Source organism: Mauremys mutica, chromosome 2 (genome assembly GCF_020497125.1).
Source record: "Mauremys mutica isolate MM-2020 ecotype Southern chromosome 2, ASM2049712v1, whole genome shotgun sequence".
Taxonomy (NCBI): Eukaryota; Metazoa; Chordata; order Testudines; family Geoemydidae; genus Mauremys; species Mauremys mutica.
Window position 1 is genome coordinate 263,825,836 of NC_059073.1, and position 20,316 is coordinate 263,846,151.

A 20,316-nucleotide genomic window follows, 5' to 3' on the forward strand; every position below is an offset into this window, starting at 1 on the left:
TCTGACCCTTACAAGGCCTGGAGCCATAGGATCATCCATGGATTATAATCAGCAGTGACCAGACAGCTAGGATTATAAACACATATGTTGTGTTAATGGCAGCAGTGACTATGATATCCTTATCTGTTTGATCGGAGTATTAAAATACCTGCACTGTACCATGCAAGAAGTACAATACCCATATAGAAGCACATGAGACTTAAACAGTTTGTGAAACAAACAGTTACAGGATCAGAGCTTTAAAGCTAAATAACCTTTTCACCTGATGCACAAATTGCTCTCTCTTCACAGAGAATAAAAAACCTGATTAAAAATGTACCCTCAGACTTCCATGTAAGGTAAGGAATTTAACTGGAACTGCCACTGAACAAAATGGCTAAATGGCAAAAATACAATTAAGTTTTTACTTTTACATTATGTTCGGAGAAGGACTTTTCCAGAACCATGGCAAAAAATATTAAATAATTCTGCTGAATGTTTGTAGTTCTGCATTGTTATATTTTTGCAAATATATCCAAAACTCAATGTACTTTGTTTGCCATAGTCAGAGGGTTATGTAAATCCAAAAAATACTTTATCAAAATCAGGATAGCTATACTATATAGGTCTGTTATTGCAACCATTATTCAACTGAGTAGTCCCATAACTTCACATGGAAACATTCAGCGAGTGTATTATTCTATAAAGAAATATAAAAACATCATCTGACATCAGTGGAACTAATCCCATGAGTGAGATTTTCAGGATTGGGCTCTTTGCTGAGTACTGCCCAATCCTTTATATTGTAGACACAAGTGTTCTGCAAAGTTTTGTCCTCTATGCAAATCAAATCTTTCTGAGAGTTGAGGCTAAAATCCTCAGAACCTTGGGGGTTTTACAAAATAGAAAAATAATCTAACAGCACATTTTTAGATTTGAAGATGTACGTTATAACAATTTGAGGTTTGAAGATGTCAACACATTTCTGAATGATTGGTGAATGCAATAAATTTTAAATATGGACAAGTCCTGATTGCATTATTTTCCTGGGTAAAGATGATCCTAGGTGTACATTCTCTTCGGGGTTGATTCGGAAGAAGGCCACTGGTGAACACTGGCAGGTTCAGTAGTGCTTGTATGCTGGGCTGTCAGTGATTATATTGATCCTGGCTTACACTCAGACTGCCATTCCTTTGATTCCACTGTCATTACAGTTAGGGCCTTCAGGAAGTGGGCCTTTTTGGCAAAATGCAACATCAAGTCAGCGCTCTGCCTCCTTTCATTCTCCTGGCTGTTTTTGAATCTTTGGACTTTTCTTTCCAGAAATATTTTTTATAAGACTGCTGCTCTACATAAAGTTTGCCATTTGTGAGAATCAGACCCTTTTTGGAATAGAAAGTGATATGGGAGACTTGTCTACTCATTACCTTTTTTTGGGGGGTGGGGGGGCAAAAGCACATCTTCACAGCATTTCAGGCATTAGCAAAAAGGCTGTGCAACTCTTCGGTACTGAACTGAACACAGAGGCCAGCATGTCTCGCTCTCTGGTCAAGAAATCCAATTCACTAGTTCAATCGGCTCACGAGATATAAAAGTTAGCCCTGCAACAGTTGCAATAACTGATCAGTTATCTGAATTTCACAAGTCAAGTCACTGCCCTAACCTGTGAATAGTGTGCACTTGGCAGCAACAATTTCAGGTGCCAGACGATCAAATTTTATTACTTGTTTATCAGAAGTGAAATACAGTTATCTGGGAGCCATTTTTGGAACAAGTGAATAATCTCTCTTTCTTGTTATCAGAAGGTCCAGTATGGAAAAGAGAACTTCTGAAACAAATGGGTCCTATTCTAATCTGACAGCTTACCAATAGGCAGCCTAGCAAATCCCCAAGGATCAGGCAACTAGTACAGGTATTTATGTTAACACACTTAACAATATCCCAGACACTGACAATGAAATTGTTTCTTCTCATTTCCAGAAGGACAAGTTTACAGCCTTGGGAGATACAGAGGATCCAGCATTCCAGTGGAGTGCTGAAACCTAATTGCACTTGGGTGGCCAGAAATTTTTCTGGACACTGTGGTTCATTTGTCTGAGACAGATTTGGACATATTTCTGACCAATAGTCTAGTGAAAGCCTTGTTCAGCATACTGGGGATGAATGGCCAAGACACTTAACTGATGTTCTCTATAGCAGGAGAACTCTGTGATAATAGGGCATGTTGTGGTCATAGTTTATCCTAAGCCTAGACAGGGAGCAAGTGGGACATGGGATATGAGTGGTAAGACAGTGATAGGGCCCCTTACATTGAGCAGAGAGGCATTCCTTGTTGGAGTCCAGTTCTTCACACAAACAACTAGATGTTCAGGAAATTTCTTTGCAAGTTATATTCTGTTGGTAAAGTTACAGCCACATAAGGAGTCTTCATTGCACCAAAATAAGATTTAGTTTCGGGACTTTAGCACAATTTTAAACAACAACAATTTTAAACAACAACAAGGTCACATTACAGCTTATCTGTATATTTTGATTAGCGGGTTGACAATATTTCTCATACTATCTGATGCACAAATAGCTCTTCACCTGTAGTTTTCCAAAACTCAAAGAACCAAAAAAAGATGAGAAATTATGAGCAAACACAGCAACATAATATTCTAGATCATAAAAAATTTCAGTTTGAGAGCTAGAAAAGTTAAATTTTAAACTTCTGTGAGATTATCGCACTAATATTTACTCTAGATTCCTGATTTAGAAATTAAAGAAATAACTTACCAACCAAAACTACAAGCCTGTATTTCTCATTAGGCTGTCGTTGATATGGTGCAACTTCTTCATATGTTGGGACATCTGCTGTATCATACTGATCACTCTTCTTACATTCATACATGGATTTATTTGTCTTTCTATCTTTTCTGCTAAGACGAAAGCTTCTCCTAAAACCAGCTGCAACAACAATGTTTTTTTTAAAAAACTATGCAATTTAATATCTGAAAAGTCAAGAAAAGTTTCACTTCCAGGCAGGGAAAGGTGGGGAGGGGACAATGACTTATTAAGAAACCCCAAACTGGCTATTTCCATGAGCAATCACATTAGCTGCACACAGAAAGTAGGCATGACATTTCAAATGCAATTTTTGAGAAACCAGGTCCTTATGGTCCAGAAGAGATTCCCAGACGAAAAGGTAAATTACCTCCAAATTGTTAAAATCAAATATACAATCAAATATGGGTACTGCAGCTCCATTTCACACATACTGTATAGTAAAATTTGCTAAGTTAAGATGACATTTCCTATTAAACATACTTTCATTTATAATTCATATTTTTGCAATCCTAACTGGCCTAAAATTGGCCTAACATTTTATGTATAGTGTTGTGCCTATAGTGCTTAACTGCAGCTGATGGAAGTTTCATGTGGTTTTTAAAGATTTTTAAATTGGTACATCTCCATGAGCATCAACAGTAGAATAACATGACAGTATCATAGGTGCAGCCTGCCTCCACTAAACCTGAGAACGAAAGCTAATTATTCCACCTTTTATCATTACTTTATACATTTCTCATTAAGATTAATTCTTTTAAATAGATTTGTACAGTCGTACTGTATCTTCTGAGGTTTTAGGGACAGTATGGCCACACTGCCATCCTAATTTCATTATTTGGCTGTACTAGAGAAATTACCAACACATATACAAAATATTTAGCAAAACGACTGAAAAAAAATCCCAACACCTATACTTTAAAAAAAAGATCCTAAGTACTCAAACTAATAGTTGATTCAAATTAAGTGCCAGTTATAAAATTTCTTCACAACTCAACTATTAATTATGAACTTTAATATTTAACCTCACACCAAATACACAATACTAAAAGTACAACAGAAGGCTCTCTTTTTTAGTCTGTCTAAACTTCCGGTGACCACTTTAATTTCAGCTGTATATTTTAATAAGTTTTTAAAAGTACTTATTTACAGGCATATGAGAAGTAACCATATTACTACTTAATCTCTAATATTAATAGTTGCCAATTTAAGGGTGACTCCTGCAAATATTATCACACTTGGGCCATGACCCTGCAGAGACGAGGTATGTGCTCACTATTTTCCATGAGTAAGCCCATTTGACAAAAATATTTTCAGTATCAGGACCATGGGCTTAATCCTCAAGCTGCCTCGTTGAGTTAAAGTGCTATACCCAGTAGTGTTTGCGCTGTTCTCTCTCCACTTCCCCTCCGACACCTGACAGAGAAACAGAGAGGTAAGTATAGAGCCTCTCTGAAGATACAAATGGTGTCACCCAGCTCATTAAAAAAAATGGAGATCACATTATTACAGTGAATGTTAATGAGAAGAGGATATAAAAACCAAAAACTAGCAGAAATAGATCTAATTTTTTTGCCCATGCTAGAGGAAGACAGGGGAGGATCAAATACACAATAAAAACACCAGAGTTTAAATTTGGTAAGAGTAAGAAGCAAGCAGGCTAAGTTACTAGTTCTTTTCTAACTATTTTTTCTATTCCATTATGCATTCATATAACAATATAGTAAATGCAAAGAATTCTTTAGAAAAGTTATTTTAGTTTTAAAAGATTTCTATTGTAAAAGCACTGCTATTGCATTGGTAATGTAATACAGTAATGTCTCTGATGACTGGTTCAGTTCTAAAGTGAAGTCAGTCATGGCACACCGATATTTTGTTGATTTAATGTCACAGACCTAGTAACTGCACTCAATGACTTTAATGCAAACTCTCAAAATAATGTTAAAGACACAGAAAAGGAACAAAGTTAACTATTTTCCTGAGCTGTAAACTAAAAACCTAAGCATACCAAAGCTACTTTCAAAATATCTAAAAATTCTCCAGTACTATCTTTTCACACAAACAGAAATGAATTCTTCTCACTATACTAAAAGTTTGCTAGTATATAAATTTTGCCACAAAACACAGTGCCTAGATCTATAGAAGATGGATGGCTTTGTGCTTAAAGGTGACCCGCAAAACATTTGTAAAATTTAAGATTATGGTGGTTGTTTTTTTAAGCTTCCCTTTTTGTTCTAATAATGAAAACCTGAAAACATGCAAAATTAAATAAAATCTCACCTCTCCCCATCCCTCATTTGTTCTTTACGTTCAAAATATTGGGACTATTTCTGTTTTTTCTGGAGGATCTGCTAGATGTCTCACAGCATATCTATTATAAGTTCTTATGCCCCAACTGAAAGGCTGGGGTGTTGAATCTTTAACAAAGATATCCTTTATCCAAAATATTCATTAGAAATTGAATATGTTATAAAAGTTTTGCACAATCTGATTAAAATCCTGCCCCCTTTACTTGTTCAGACGTCATACTCAACTATTGGGATATCATCAAATCTCCCACCATCTTAGTCCTCCAGGACAGAAAAAAATCTGAATTTCTAATGTAAAAATCAAGTAAAAAGAAAAAAAATCCTTTAATAGCTTCTTTATGCCAGTTTCCCCCATTTTACGTCATCCTTTAAGACACTGCAGTGGGAAACAGGGGATTTGAGTTCCATTCTCTACTCTGCTACAGATTTCTCCACCTGTGAAATAAGAATATGAATACTTCCATACCTCTTAGGGATGCTGAAAAGGGAAATTCATGATGATATTCTGATGGTGAACACTACAGAAAAGCCTATATAGGTATTTTAAATTATTTCTACAAGAATCAGGGATAAACTTATGTAAATTGTTACAAAGACAGACTTCTCTGTAATATGCTAGTAATGGCCCTGTATAACTGTGGAACTTTAAATACTAACCACAGATGGATTGCCTTGTCACCTTTAGCTCATCTGTATGAATTTTATTTCTTAAGTTGATTTGCAAAGGGTCACCTCCTAGTAGTACTGTATATAAACATAGTAAAGGTTACCTTATGCATCTTTTGAAAACAAGGAAAGCAGCATGGATAAAAAAATTGTTTAAAAAAATTAAAAATAGATTTTAATTAAATTAAATTCTTTTGTTTAACTTTTTTTTAATAAATCTATTTGAATTTAAAATTAAGACAACCTATATTAAGGCCTAAATTTACTTTAATCTATTAAAATCATTTAAATAAAAAATAACATTCAAGCAGTACACAGAATCATAGAAATACAGAACTGGAAAAAACCTCGACAGGTCATCTAGTCCAGTCCCCTGCACTGAGGCAGGACTAAGTATTATCTAGAGACCATCTTTGACAGGTATTTATTTAATCTGTTCTTAAAAACCTCCAATGACAGAGATGCCACAATCTTCCTAGGTAATTTGTTCCAATGTTTAATTATCCTGACAATTTGGAAGCTTTTCCTAATGTCTAACCTAAATCTCTCTTGCTGCAGTTTAAGATCATTACTTCTTGTTCTGTCCTCAGTGGATAAGGAGAACAATTTATGACCCTCATTATTATAACATTGTACATACTTGAACATTGAAGGGGACCATGATAACAGTCAGCCTTTCTCCAGAATAAATAAACCTATTTTTTTCAATATTTCCTTATAGGTTTATGTTTTCTTGATATTTAATCATTTTTGTTGCTCTTCTCCTTTATTTGTTCACATCTTTCCCAAAGTATGGTGCCCAGAACTGGACACAATACTTCTGTTGAAACCTTATCATTGCTAAATAGAGTGGAAAAAATACTTCTCATGCCTTGCTTAAAACACTCCTGCTAATACACCCCAGAATGATGTTTGCTTTTTTTGCAGCAGTATTGTATTGTTGATTCATATTTAGTTTGTGATCCACTATAACCTCCAGATCTTTTTCTGCAGTGCTCCTTACTAGACAGTCATTTCCCATTTAATATTTGTGTAATTGCCTTTTCCTTCCTAAGTGTAGTATTTTGCATTTGTCCTTATTGAATTTCATCCTATTTATTTCAGACCATTTCTCCAGTTTGTCAAGATCATCTTGAATTCTAATCCTGTCCATCAAAGTGCTTGCAACCCCACCCAGGTTGGTATCATCTGCAAACTTTATAAGTGTACTTTCTATACCATTCTCCAAATTATTTCTGAAGATATTGAACAGACCCAGACCCAGACCCAGGGCATATCCCTGCAGAATCCCACTAGATATACCCTTCTAGCTTGACTGTGAACCATTGATAACTAGTCTGAATATGGTTTTCCAACCAGTTGTGTACCCACCTCATAGTAGGTTTGTCTAGGCTATATTTTCCTAGCTTGCTTATGAGAAGGTCATGTGAGACACTATCAAAAGCCTTACTGAAGTTGGGATATATCTACGGCTTCCCCCCATCCACAAGGCTTATTACCCTGTCAAAAAGGATATTAGGTTGGTTTGACATAATTTGTTCTTGACAAATCCATGTTGACCAGAGAGGCGCAGAGAGATTATTTTCTTCATTTTAATTTATTTAGCAATTTCAATTCAATGACTAGTTAATTCAAAATTGAGAAACTGATTGAGAATTGAAAAATCTATTAATCTTGTAATCTATGAATAAACATGAGGTGTGATATGATCACATCAACTAGGACTAAAATTTTGAAGAACATGGAGTCCATAAACAATCAGTTCAATTCACTATCTACAGATCATACTTCCTTTCTTTAATAAACTTGTCAGTTTTAAATGCAAAACATGTTTTGCTAAACTTACTTTTTTCATCTGTATCCAGCACATTTAAGGTAGTTTCATTTAACTAATAAAAAAGCAATTTTAATTTTTGTGCCTTATTAACTGAATTCCAATTTTCATCCAAAAGCAGGTTGACACAAATCAGGAGTACACAATTAATCATCTAGTAAACAAAAGCATAATTCACCATTTTTGTAACATAATAAAAGATGTAAAAATTAATATTATGAATAAATGTATGTTAAGCTACGTGATTGTGTGTACTGACATATTTATCCTGGTTAACAAAAAAGTACCAAATTTAGAGTAAAGGCTAGTTAGTTGCAAATCAGCATTTTAATGGTTACCATCTAATGAGAATCAACCTTTCATTAGGAAAGTAACTAAAAAATACAAATACATAAGATTAAAATCGATTATTTAAATCAAGGTTTGCTACTTGCTGGTTTAAATCATGATTAAAACAGATTATTAAAACCACTCTGATTGAAATCAACCCACTCTGAAGGGAAATGTGCAGGACAGAAAAAGGAGGGATGCTCTCAATAAAGCCATATAAATTATTTTTATCGTGTTGCTGGTGAATTTCTGGAAACATGGTTATTTTCTCCCCCATGTCTCCCATTACACTCCCCACATATGCATATTGACTTTTTAATAACCTTCAGAAGCAGTTTTATGGGGTATCATTAGTAAATTACTACTAGTCAACTATGATTGCATTTAGTAGGCAATATGTTCATCTAGATACCTTAGGACAGGTGACTGAAATACAGTAGGATACAGTAAAAATGTCTTCTTCAAAAGGGGAAGCTGGCAAACTTACAAGCTGATTGAGATTTAAGAGCCTTAAAGTAATTTTTTTTAAAAACACCTTAGTGTTTTTATTTTTAGAACCATTTAACTATTTAAAGATATGTATGCAGTACAAAAAGATGACTTTCTGACTCTGAAAAAGATGAGAACTGCAAGTCTTTTCAAATCTCTCTTTTCAAGAACACTTTGAAGCCAGTTCTCTGTTTTGCTTTGCCGAGGAAGATTTGCCAGCCAAAAGTCAGGAGCTGAAATATCATGTAGGAAAAAAGTCTTCATTACCAAAAGCATTAGCTACTCTTGAAATTTTGTCTAATAAGAGAACAATATTGTATATTACATACTTAAGAAGACAGTAACTATATCACAATAAAACATCAAAATGAATGCAACTATGTATTACTGTCTATGTTTACAAATATTTACACTTCTCTCTGACAATCCGGAGTAAGAGACACATTGGGCTGCTGAGAGCACACTAATAGGTTACCTCTTATTATAACAGCATTACATCTGCAAATCATAAGTAGTATTATGAAAGAGCAACAAAAGATCCCACATTTAAAATATTTTCAAATACAAAAGTTTTAACAAATGACTATTGAAATTTTATGTATTAGAACTTACAAATGATCATAAAACAATGCAAAGAACTACAGAAAATTAAAGAAACATTATTGATATACACTGTAAAAATAATATTTCTTTTAACTTAACACATTTAAATATAAACTTCTATCAAAAGGAAAGAAAGAAAAAGATATCTATCTATCTATATATAGTCTACAGACATCAGCAGAAGTTTAACTTATCTGCCAACTATGCATACTGTAGAGTAAAGTGAAAAAAATCCAATCATCAAAGGAACATAAAATTCTCAACATTAGGTATAACAACTTTGTACATGTTCATTGATTTCAAGTACTGGACAAGAAGCCTACTGAATAAGCTAATCTATAAACCACTTCTGGAATGTAACAGGTTTCATGAAATGAAGAACAGCTGCCATGAGAAAAATATGAAGAACAAATGTATATATAGTTCACAAATGCCTCTAAACCTCATAACAGTTCTCAAACCAGAGACAAAATCAGAAACTAAGACTAATAAAAGTGATTAAGATCCTACACCAATACAAAAGAAAAAGCAGCTTGCACTTATGAGATGAAGATAACAAAAGTACTTCTTCAAAAATGTAATACTACATATAAGTAGTAATATCTCTTTGGAACCCCAACTTCAAGGCAACAGCCACAGATTTCTCAACAGGGACACACAAAAACCCCATACTGAAATTCATACCCAAACCAGACAATGTATAAACAAACGCTGTCTTCTATTTAAAGCCCTTTAAAAAGAATGCTGCTAATATAGCACACACAAAAAATTTACTCCCCTTTAAATTTAATATAATTCTAGAAAATAAAGGAAGGAAGACTGGTGGCTGAGGTCCATTTAAATCAGGGGTTCTCAAACTGGGGGTCGGGACCCCTCAGGGGGTCACGAGGTTATTATATGGGGGGTTACGAGCTGTCAATCTCCACCCCAACCCCGCTTTGCCTCCATCATTTATAATGGTATTAAATATATTTAAAGGTGTTTTTAATTTATAATGGGGGTTGAACTCAGAGGCTTGCTATGTGAAAGGGGTCAGCAGTAAAAAACATTGAGAAACACTGATTTAAATGGTCTGTGCATGTAATTCCAAATGCACAATGTGCAAGTGCAAAGTGCATCCCTTAATATCAGAGAAATTCGAATACTAATAAACATTATAATTTTTCCAAGCCTAAATGTTGCAAGTTCACCTACAACAAACTAAGGCCACACGATTCAATAAAGCTCTCACACGCGCTTACGTCTATCACTGTTCAGCAGAGCATTTAAGTATGTGCTTCACTATAAGCATACACTTAAGCACTTTGCTGAATTTAGATCTAATATTCATTCTATTCAGCTTACATATGCAACTTGTACATACAGTTTATTTGTATACAAGATACATAGAGAAAATTTTTTTGGCCTAATGAAGGTTATGCACATTTGGTAAAACATAACTTTTGCACTATTACTTGACATTTCTTTCCAAGATATTTGGAACACTCCCATATGTAGTAGTTCTGTTGTCTCCAATTAATCTGCACAAACAGATAGCACATTTCTAACTTGGTTTGTTTCTGGACCAATTCCCAGTTTTCACATTTAGACAGGGCTAATAAAAACTCAGATCTGTCTGGATTTTTCAATCAAAAATTGAGAACAGTAAACAGATGATATTAATCTATATTTATTGACTGTTCATAAAGATTATTTTAATGTAGATAGAATTAAGTTTTTTGAAAAGACAAAAAACCTCTACAATTCTCCTTACTTATTCTTAGGAAATAATTAACTTCTATACTATTGTATATTTCTGTCTGGCTTCAGGATTCTTCAGCAAATTAACATCAAGGTTATAACACCCAGGTCATTTTGGGAAGGAAAGTTAAAATTAGCAGTAACCTGAGGCCACAGAAAATGTATAATATTCAGTGTCTTTTTGAGTTTAAAAGCCTTTGTAGCACAAGAATCCTTAAGTAAGCAGACAACAATTCACTGGAGTCCAATTAGCAATTTGTATTATGTGTCAGGTTTGTTTTTTCTCATTCCTTTAATAGACGTTTCAAAATCCTTCATACACTAATTAGAATAAAGTGGGAGGACTTTAGAAATGAAACCTGTCATGCACCAAAATTGTACAGACATTTTGTTTCCCACATGTAAACCTACATGCATATATTTCCTAGCTACGTTAACTGCTGAAAGTTCTTGGGTGAAAAGTAATCTCTTCGCCTACAAAATTATTCACTTCTAAAGAATATTCCCTTTCAATGCAAGCTAGATAGTTTACATAATTTCCCGCTTAACAAACTAAGATGTGTGCAAGTGTAGAGTTCTAAAAAGATACAAGAGGCCACACAAACTTATCTAGTATAAAAGCAGAGTTGGGAAGACCTTAATATGTGCAAAAAGACACCATATATCCTACCTATATAACCACTTTCTGGAATCTTATTAACAATTATTTGGAATGATTAAAGCTAAGATTTTGTCATGGATATTTTTAGTAAAAGTCACCGACAGGTCATGGAGTAAAAGTCACTAACAGGTCACGGGCAAGCCCGTGACCTGTCCCTGACTTTTACTAAAAATATCCACGATAAAATGGGAAAGGGTTGGGCAGCTGTGGGGTGACTGGGAACTCCCAGAAGAGGTCCACGGTTCTCCTCTACCAGCAGCTCGGAGCTGCAGACATTCCCCCTGTCCTCTTGTACTCTCCCTCACGGTGGCTGGGAGCTGTGGGAATCTCCCTGCCTCTGTGGCAGCCGGTAGCTGTGGGGATACTCTTGCCTCTGTGGCAGCAACCAGGGAGTTGTGGGGATCCCCTTGTCTTTGTGGCAGCAGCAGGGAGCTGTGGGGGTCCCCCTGCCACTGATGACAACTCTGAGCTTGGGGGCCCCATTGTCTCAGGCGGGGGTATCTCCCAGCTCCCAGCTGCTGGGGCTGAAGTCACAGAGGTCTTTGGAAGTCACAGATTCCATGACTTCCATGACCTCTGTGACAAAAAGCCTTACTGATGATCACAAACAGCAATAAAACAGTAATAGTCAATGAAACAGTATTTTTCTAATCTTTTTATACGTACAATTTAGATTATGGGAGCAATTATTCGCTTTCACCAATAACACCTCATTGACCATTGAATTTTCTTCACTCACAAAAGACTGCATTTTGGCTCCAGAAGTAAATTCATAAATGACAGAAAATTTAAAGTTAAACTGGAAGTGAAGCCTTAAAATCACCCAAATGTGCCTAGACATTGCAACTCACTTGATATTATGGTTGTAGAACGTGCATACTGAATGCTGGGTCTACACAGTCATCAAAATATTGTATTTAAAAACACTGATGTTTTTATCCTCACAAAATAGGCATTAAACTGCACATCAGTGAATTTTAATATATATTTTTCCTTTAGAGGCTTAAAAGTTTCAGATTTGTAGGTTTCTTGACAGTTAAATTTAAAAATCTCCTTAAAAACTATTTAAAAAACCTTGAACCTTTCCCATTTTCCTCCTCCCCAATCAGATTATGGGGCAAAAAAGTTTGCTCTGAGACAGACTGTACATAAAGTTACATCTCACTGAATTATAAACTCTGATTTCCTATAGTTTATAAGGGAAACACTGACAGATCATAAAGTCTAATGGAAATAAACGAGACTGCTAAAGTGTGTGGAAAAGGTGACAACAAATGAATAGTAAAAAGAGCAATAATTACTCATGTACATAACTAGGATTTTCATTCAGTATAGTAATGGAAATCTATTAAATGCATAGCATTAGTGTAATGTCGCTTTGATGCTTCAAAATACGTATTGATTTATACAAAGATTCATTGTGTGCCACACTAACAAATGAGTACTTGATGTTTATTCAATTGTTATGTTTATATGTCTATCAAATCTAACAATTTTGTTTCACTGTTGTGCTTTTTATTCATGTAATGAAGCATGCTTATTTCAATATAAGCTACTGGTTGGGTTTTTTTAACTGTTAAGAGTGCACTTACAAGATATGTAGGGATGCAATGATTTTAAGAACATGTGTTAAGATACTATTCTATATTCTTACTATACTGATGCATTTTTCTAGTTAGAGTGACTTGAAGACAGATGAAAACTTCATTGTACACAAGTTCATGAGAGTGTTAACGCCTTTCCTCAGGAAAAAAATAAACATAGTGTGTGTGTGCGTATATATATATATATCTCAGAGGGGTAGCCATGTTAGTCTGGATCTGTAAAAGCGGCAAAGAGTTCTATGGCACCTTATAGACTAACAAACGTGTTGGAGCATGAGCTTTCGTGGGTGAATACCCACTTCGTCGGATGCATGTAGTGTAAATTTCCAGAGGCAGGTATAAATATGCAAGCAAGAATCAGGCTAGAGATAATGAGGTTAGTTCAATCAGGGAGGATGAGGCCTTCTTCTAGCAGTTGAGGTGTGAACACCAAGGGAGGAGAAACTGCTTTTGTAGTTGGCTAGCCATTCACAGCCTTTGTTTAATCCTGATCTGATGCTGTCAAATTTAGTGTATATATATATGTCATTGTAAATAGTATCTATTCTATGGCTGTCCAAAGCGCTATCCTTTTACATGTCCTCTGGATCCACTGCATCTTTTATAATGAAGGTGTGGGACTATGCACCCCAAATTCATTATAGGTTGCCTCTGAGTTTGAAAGTGACATCTCAACATTTCCATGTCTTGTAACATGGTTGCACAAAATCCAACCCAGAATCTGAGCTGCAGATCCTGCTCACCAAAAGCCTTATGTCCAGCAAGTTTCAGCAACAAGTGATAGGGCAGGAGAGATAGAGTGGAGCAAGTTGGGAATCTAGAGAAAGAAATATATGTGTCTGAGTGGGAACAGGAATAGAGAGGGGAAAAAAGATGAGGGAAAGAACGGGAAGATAAGGAAAAGGGTGAGGGGGAAGTAATTGAATAAATGTGAAAGCAAAAATGATATGGAAAGAACAGAAATTTTTAAAAAGTGGAAAAATAAGAGTATAGGGAGACAGCTTTAAAGTTCACTTAAAGTCACAAGATACATACATGTGATACCTTCTAACTCGGCAAATTAGCTCTCTATTTGACTAGGCATATCTGCTAACTTTGCTGACAAAAACAAAGTTTCATTGCAGAAAAGGATCTGGTGGTTATAGTAGATCACAAATTGAATATGAGCTAACAATGGAAGGCTGTTGCGACAAAGGCAAATATTCTGGAGTGTATTAACAGGAGTGTTGTATGTGACACATGGGAAGGTGATTATTCTGCTCTACTCTGGACTGGTGAGGCTTTGGCTGGAGTACTGTGTCCAGTTTTGGGTGCCACCGTTTAAGAAAGATGTGGACAAACTGGAGTCCAGGGGAGATCTAAGAAAAATGACAAAAGGATCAGATAACCTGACCTTTGAGGAAAGGTTAAAAAAACTGGGCATGTTTAGTCTTGAGAAAATATGATTGAGGGGGACCTGATAACAGTCTTCAAATATATTAAGGGCTGTTATAAAGAGGATAGTGATCAACTGTTCTCCATATCCACTGGAGGTAGGATAAGCAATAATGGGATTTATCTGCAGTTAGGAAGATATAGGTTGGATATTAGGCAAAACTTTCTAACTCTAAGGGTAGATAAGTTCTGGAACAGATTACTAAAGGAGGTTGTGGAACCCCTTCATTGGAGGTTTTTAAGAAGAGGTTAGACAAACATCTGTCCTAAATATGTTTGTTGGTGTCTCAGCCAGAAGTGTGGGGGTGGACCAGGTGACATCTCAAGATCCTACATTTCTATGATTTTGTGGTTGAGGTAGATTCTATACAACTTTACCCTTCATGAAATAAAGCAATTGCTTGCTAAGATGTAAATACAGAAACGCCATTGCCTGGTTTTCAGAACCCATGCTAAGTTTGCAGCACAGACAATAAGAGGAGTCATCATTTGATTTTAAAAAGAAGCAAATTTAATATGCAAGTCATCAAGAAATGGTACATTTAGAATTATTCCCCAAATTCTTTTTCCAATTGCTTCTCAGTCTTCTATATAACCATACTTTAAGGGTTAATACACTTCATCTGATTTATTCATAGACGTAAAATGTTTCATGTTTCACCACACTAACTGGGGAGAAGACCACTACCAATAACAAACTTTTCTGAAAATACATGAGGAAATTAGTTATACAGTCCTCAGACTGTTGGCAAGAGGTCACGGGTACGTTGCATTGAATAGTTTGTGTGTTCCTCTTCCATTAGATACACAGGGCTTTAAAATCATTGTCTCAGCACATGCTGTAGATGCCTGTGGCACTCACTGGCATGTGCTTGTGAAATCTATTTGCGAGGTCACTGAACTCACTGGACTGGATTCTCCACCTTGCCCAAGCTTTGCCTTACAATGAGGAGCTGGTCATAGGGAGCAAGTTATGGTTGCTGAAGAGCAGCTCTAGCTTATATCAATGGCATAAACTCTGTCAGTGTTCTTAAACCAAGGTAGGTTTGGATGTAGCAGAGCTCTCGGCCATGAACTTCCCCATTTTTTCTCCTTACTGTGAGGGATCAGTGGAGATGGGGGAAGGGTGGACTGGTGCAAAATCCACATCAGCCAGTTTTCTCCAAGCACAGAGCTCCTGAGCACTGGGGGAAATTATCTGTTGGCTATTTCTGGCCACTTTAAGCTCAATTTGCACCAGAGGAGTGGCAGAAAGAGGCCACAGGCCACTGTAATAACAAAATCATGTAAAACTGTTTAAAAGGGCAAAACACTCCTCTCAGGACATTCTTTTAAATTTTCCTTTTGTTTATAATTTTGAATCCTGCCGCCATAACTGTTGTCTTTACCAATGGTGTTTTCTTCTCCACTAATATGTTGAGCACTGCTTTATTTTACAGTCAAGCTTAAATCCTGGGTGCTGCTGAGATTTATTTTATTTTCGAGTGTGTAGAAAAAGACACATGCATATTTGCTTTCACCCTCTCCCAATCCCACCTAAAATGACTTTGCAAACTGATATAAAGAAATAAAAGGTAAAATAAATGTGGATCAAACCTAAAACATTTCGGTCTAAATTTTCACTAACTTTCATGATACTGTAGGTAGGGATTTTAAAATAAACGTATTTCTCACTTACTTAAATATATTAAAGTCACTTTAGTTTCGCCCCAAACTTGAGACAGGTATTTAAGCTGAAAATCAAGACAGTATTTTAACAGCTCCTGAATGTCAAGAATAGTAAAAACATGTCACAGTAAATAAGTAATTCCTTTGTGTCAAATCCAGTGAGCCGTTTTTGATTTCAGAATTCATGCTCTTATCATGCGCTGTCACTGTGAGGAAACTTTGATGCAAATTACCAGAAAAACAAAGTGACACAGCAGTTACAAGAAAAAAAAACCTGAAAGAAAGGAAGAAATTGTCTTTCATAACCAATTGCTCACCTATATAGGTTCCACTGTTGTAACCAGCACATTCAGCATCTTCTGGACGAAGTGTAAAAGCATACAGAACAAAAGCCAAGAAATAAAGCAGAATAGTTAGAAGCCCAGCCACAAATGCAAAAGAAGAGTTACTTAAAATGACAACCATACAAAGCATAGCATAAAAAAACTTTAATATGCCATTGCTTAAAAACATAAAACAACTTTGATTGTTTTATATTTTAGCTGGAGGAATTCTGGAATTTTGCAACATGCACACTTCGATCTTTTTACCTTTTCATGCAGTGCCTTTTTCATGACTACAATCAAATATTTTAAAAAGATTTCTAACTTTACATTATTTATACTTTATCACATAAAGAAAATAGGAAAATATGATGTCACTTAAAAAGGCAAAAAAATACTTTATGTAAATCAAGCTCTTTGGTAAACTATATCTTATCAGATTTTAGCTTATAATTTTGGCTCAGTGGATTAGACAGAAAGGTTTTTGATCAAAAACATGCCCTTTCAATTTGATATAAAATAGCTATAATGTATATTTTTACATGCTAAAGGCCTTTTGATCAAAAAATATGAGCTACAATTTCTAATGCCTTTATAAACAGAAGCCCTTTCAAGTAAACTAAAACTAAAAAAGATCAGCTGCTACTGCTTTAACATATGCTGTAACTATTACTGGAACCTAGGCTATATACTGAGGAAAAATAAGGGATATGTTACATGAATTAACTTATTACCGTGTTTCAAAGCAATACATTCTTCAACACTAATTATACTCTGTTTGTAAACAGTTAATGAGCTACTGTATTTTGCCACGACACATGAATGGAAAAGTAAGATCTTTTAGGGTCATGTAATTAACCTTCCTCCACTCCATCCCACTTAGCAAGTTCTGCCAAGATTATTTTATGGCACTGTTGCTCTTTTTTGTAAATATCTATATTTCCCAATATTCAAATAAAGATAAAACCCTGACCACTATATGAAACATCTAAGACTAGTTTGAGTGATATCCAAAACTGTTTTCTCAATATAAGATGGTCTAATTCAATATATTTGATGTTGTAGAGGGAATGGGAAATTTTGTACATATAACATCAATTACAAACGTTGAACTACATTCAATTTTATTCTAAACACATGTTCTCTAAATAAAATTACTGGGCTATGCAGGGAAACTTTTGTACATATACCTTCAATTTCCTCTGAGAAGCACAAAGGAAAAAAATAGGAAAGGAAATCATTAAATGAGCTGAAAACACAGCTGAAGAATGAAAAGTTAAATCTAAGAAGAAAAAATGTACCTACCACACTCAACCGTTTCCTCATCTTAGAACAGCCAAAAAACAAAGTATTATTATTTAATACTTTATAAATAGGAAAAATACATCTATATTTAGCTGCTCTAAAAAATTCTCAGATAGCAACTGTTATGCTGCAGAGGCATGCTCCAATTTATCTACAGTGATTTAGTCTTTAAATGTTGACGTTATGCTTAAACTGAAAGAATGAGGACAGTAAAAGGCATAGTGGGATTATCATATGCCCTCTAAAATCCTTATCTGAGATTTTTCGGCTATTGATTTAGCAATGGTAACCTATAAGCTTATCCAGTTGCGATGAGGCATCTATCTTGAATTAAGGGTAGCGCTATGTAATAGCTCTAAGCCCCCTCATATGGTCATGTGACTGGTTTAATCAATCAACCCAGGATTTTATAATAAATCCTTGTAATAAATTAAGGATCCTTGGCTTTTCTGGGGCAGTAAGTGATGTTACCAAAGAAGAACAGTGGAAACAAGTGACATCATACTTATGGGGAAAGTGTGGTGCTGAGCCAAAAAGAGTTTTTAAAAAGGAATTTCCACTTCTGGTTCCCCTGCAGCTGTTGTAGTCTTTCTTCTTTGGCTTCTGTTAAGGGGTCTAGTCTGTGATGAAAAGAGGCTACCAGAGATATCAACAGGTCCCAATGTATTCTTAAGTGTTGTAACAGCCACCTACAAGTCGTACACTTGGTTGTCAATTTGAACATCAGATAATTTTGCAGGATAATTACCTACCCACACCAAAGTTAGGGGCTAGTTACTAGGAGATGTGTGAATTACCACTAGCTACTAGCAGCTCTGCATGTGAGAAGCAGGTATTTATATGCATACGGTGTCTGTCTCTAATTTTGGCAACACTGGTACAGCTTGTCATGTGAATAAAATCTTATTTAATTGAACTGTGTGATGCATGGGGGTGAGCATGGGGGTGAGGAGATCAACTGAACACTGTGCAGGGAGGAAGCAACTAAGATAATACAGGGGGACAGAGAAGACAGAATGGAGAGTAGAGAAGTGAAAGAAGGGAAGAATTTAAAGTGAGCATGAGGAAGGAGGTAGCAAACACTTGAAAAGAAAGAGGAAAAGTATAAATCATAGAATATCAGGGTTGGAAGGGACCTCAAGAGGTCATTCTAGTCCAACCCTCTGCTCAAAGCAGGACCAATCCCCAACTAAATCATCCCACCCAGGGCTTTGTCAAGCCTGACCTTAAAAACCTCTAAGGAAGGAGATTCTACCACCTCCCTAGGTTACCCATTCCAGTGTTTCACCATGCTCCTAGTGAAAAAGTTTTTCCTAATATCCAACCTAAACCTCCCCCACTGCAACTTGAGACCATTGCTTCTTGTTCTGTCATCTGCTACCACTGAGAACAGTGTAGATCCATCCTCTTTGGAACCCTCTTTCAGGTAGTTGAAAGCAGCTATCAAATCCCCCCTCGATCTTCTCTTCTGCAGACTAAACAATCCCAGTTCCCTCAGCCTCTCCTCATAAGTCATGTGCTCCAGCCCCCTAATCGTTTTTGTTGCCCTCCGCTGGACTCTTCCCAATTTTTCCACATCCTCCTTGTAGTGTGGGGCCCAAAACTGGACACAATACTCCAGATGAGGCCTCACCAATGTTGAATAGAGGGGAAGGATCACGTCCCTCGATCTGCTGGCAATGCCCCTACTTATACAGCCCAAAATGCAGTTAGCCTTGGCAACAAGGGCACACTGTGGACTCATATCCAGCTTCTTGTCCACTGTAACCCCTAGGTCCTTTTCTGCAGCATGAAGGAAAGGGAGGGAAATTTATAAAAAAGATAGACTGAAGGAACCCACCTAAAACAGATGGAGGAAGAGAAACCAAGATGAATAGGAGGAAGAGAAAAAATAATGGGGAAATGGGGAAAAAAAGGAAGCATAAATACAAAGTTAATTTAGGAAGTTAATGTTTTTATTGATTTTATACAGAGTTCAAAGCCAGAATGCTAGACTAAAACAATGCACAAATGCTATATTATGTGCACAAAAAACTATAAATCATTGAATTATTATTAGCTAATTATTATTAGCTTTGACTTGTGATGTTCAAAACCTTGGGCCACTCTAAAGGGTGCCTAAATTGCTTGTGACTTCCAATCCAGCCCTGAGTTAAATATTTAACTCCTGCTAATTTTTCCTTCACCATATTTTTGTCAAAGAAATGTTGTTAAAGGCTGGTAGGTTTAAAATTAGACACAGAAGCGTTGTTCTGGTTCCTGGGCAAATGTACATGTTGCACTAACCCTCACATTCTGTTCGACTCTAGTGATCAAACAAGGCACTGCATTGTACAAGAATTCGGATTTGTACAACGCCTAAACTCGATAGGGTCCCGGTCCATGATGAAGGCTCCCATGATAATGCAAATAAATAATAATTTTTAATTTAGAGTGATTACATCCAATTATAAACAAATTGGTTTGTTAGTAGTGAAAAACTTAGAGCAATTGACATTTAAACTATTTTGCTCGGTTGATAGGTTATACTTTTTTTGTGGATCAGAAG

The 20,316-nt window shown here is 35.8% G+C and overlaps 1 protein-coding gene across 7 annotated transcripts in view; it reads right to left on the reverse strand.

The window, feature by feature from the left end:
- The window catches only part of MPP7 (MAGUK p55 scaffold protein 7), a 311,912-nt gene that overhangs the window by 29,627 nt on the left and 261,969 nt on the right, over window positions 1-20,316 (reverse strand). For 6 of the 7 annotated variants that reach the window (XM_045004397.1, XM_045004395.1, XM_045004394.1 and 3 more), the window contains 2 exons: window positions 16,458-16,496; window positions 2,755-2,925 (listed from right to left, as the gene is read on the reverse strand). In XM_045004397.1, coding sequence (XP_044860332.1) covers window positions 2,755-2,925; window positions 16,458-16,496 — 210 coding nt within the window. The remainder of the gene's footprint in view (window positions 1-2,754; window positions 2,926-16,457; window positions 16,497-20,316) is intronic. The other variant, XM_045004398.1, reaches the window with a different exon arrangement.